This window comes from Arachis duranensis, chromosome 3, assembly GCF_000817695.3.
Source record: "Arachis duranensis cultivar V14167 chromosome 3, aradu.V14167.gnm2.J7QH, whole genome shotgun sequence".
NCBI lineage: Eukaryota > Viridiplantae > Streptophyta > Magnoliopsida > Fabales > Fabaceae > Arachis > Arachis duranensis.
The window spans coordinates 23,269,623-23,270,885 of record NC_029774.3 but is presented as its reverse complement, the minus strand read 5'-3'; the positions used below and the strand labels follow the sequence as shown (position 1 = coordinate 23,270,885).

General features: G+C 38.2%; 1 protein-coding gene across 4 annotated transcripts in view; it reads right to left on the bottom strand.

The window, feature by feature from the left end:
* Nucleotides 1-6: 6 nt before the first annotated feature.
* The window catches only part of LOC107478066 (uncharacterized), a 14,890-nt gene continuing 13,633 nt past the window's right edge, over nucleotides 7-1,263 (bottom strand). For all 4 annotated transcript variants that reach the window (XM_016098187.3, XM_021137887.2, XM_052258912.1 and 1 more), the window contains one exon: nucleotides 7-293. In XM_016098187.3, coding sequence (XP_015953673.2) covers nucleotides 107-293 — 187 coding nt within the window. In that variant the 3' untranslated portion in view covers nucleotides 7-106. The remainder of the gene's footprint in view (nucleotides 294-1,263) is intronic.

The following is a 1,263-nucleotide window of genomic DNA, read 5'->3' as shown; positions in this document are numbered from 1 at the left end:
GTTTAACTCCCATTTTGGTGCCAGTTCTGGCGTTTAACGCTGGAAATTCTGAGGGTGACTTTGAACGCCGGTTTGGGCCACCAAATCTTGGGCAAAGTATGGACTATCATATATTGCTGGAAAGCTTAGGATGTCTACTTTCCAACGCCGTTGAGAGCGCGCCAATTGGGCTTCTGTAACTCCAGAAAATCCACTTCGAGTGCAGGGAGGTCAGAATCCAACAGCATCTGCAGTCCTTTTTAGTCTCTGAATCAGATTTTTGCTCAGTTCCCTCAATTTCAACCAGAAAATACCTGAAATCACAGAAAAACACACAAACTCATAGTAAAGTCCAGAAAAGTGAATTTTAACTAAAAACTAATAAAAATATACTAGAAACTAACTCAAACATACTAAAAACATACTAAAAACAATGCCAAAAAGCGTATAAATTATCCGCTCATCAGTCTCACAAATATTCTCAATTACTTACAGCTATGATTTCCTTCTTTAATAGGATTTTATTTTTCCAAAAGAAATCATAGAGATTAGGGTTGTGGATTTTTTAATTGAGCGATGAGTGTAAAGATGAAGATGATGATAAAAGTGCTTGAAAATATACATTTTAAGAGTGTTTTAAAAAAACTTGAGTTTGTGAATTGATAAGATCATATAGTTTTGGTGTGTTTATTTATATTTTATTTATTATTTTAATATAAAACAATTCTTTCGGTTCAACCACGGTCGAATCGGTTGAACCTGTAAACTAATGAACCAGTAGCTAGATTGGTTTGATGACCGGTTCGGTTTTCAGAACCTTGCTTATTAATGAACCCTTTCAGCCACAAACACACAGACATAAGGGTTTGAGCAGCTGCATGAGTTGAGAGGAGAAATGGGGAAGTTACTATCCACTCTTCTCTTCCGGTGGCCATATCTCGAGCTACGGTATTCCAATTCGTGTGCCGTTAGCGGCTACGCAAAACTCTCACCGAGTCTATTAGTTCTATATAACTTGTATATGCATGATCTCGAAATTTTCTCCTCTTCACGACCCTAAGAAATTCAAAAATTTAGGTTTTGGGTTTGAGAGAATTTTTGTATTTTGATTGATTAGGTAGTATTTAAGGTTGGGGATGACCTGCGAACCCATAACATCGTCCGTTTATACGAGTAAAGACGCGATTTTTGCTACCTTGGTCATGCTGACCCTCGTTCTTTAAATGACCCTATCCCGAGGAGGACACCTGAAGGCGAGCCGTAATGGCCTCATCTCCGGCAAGC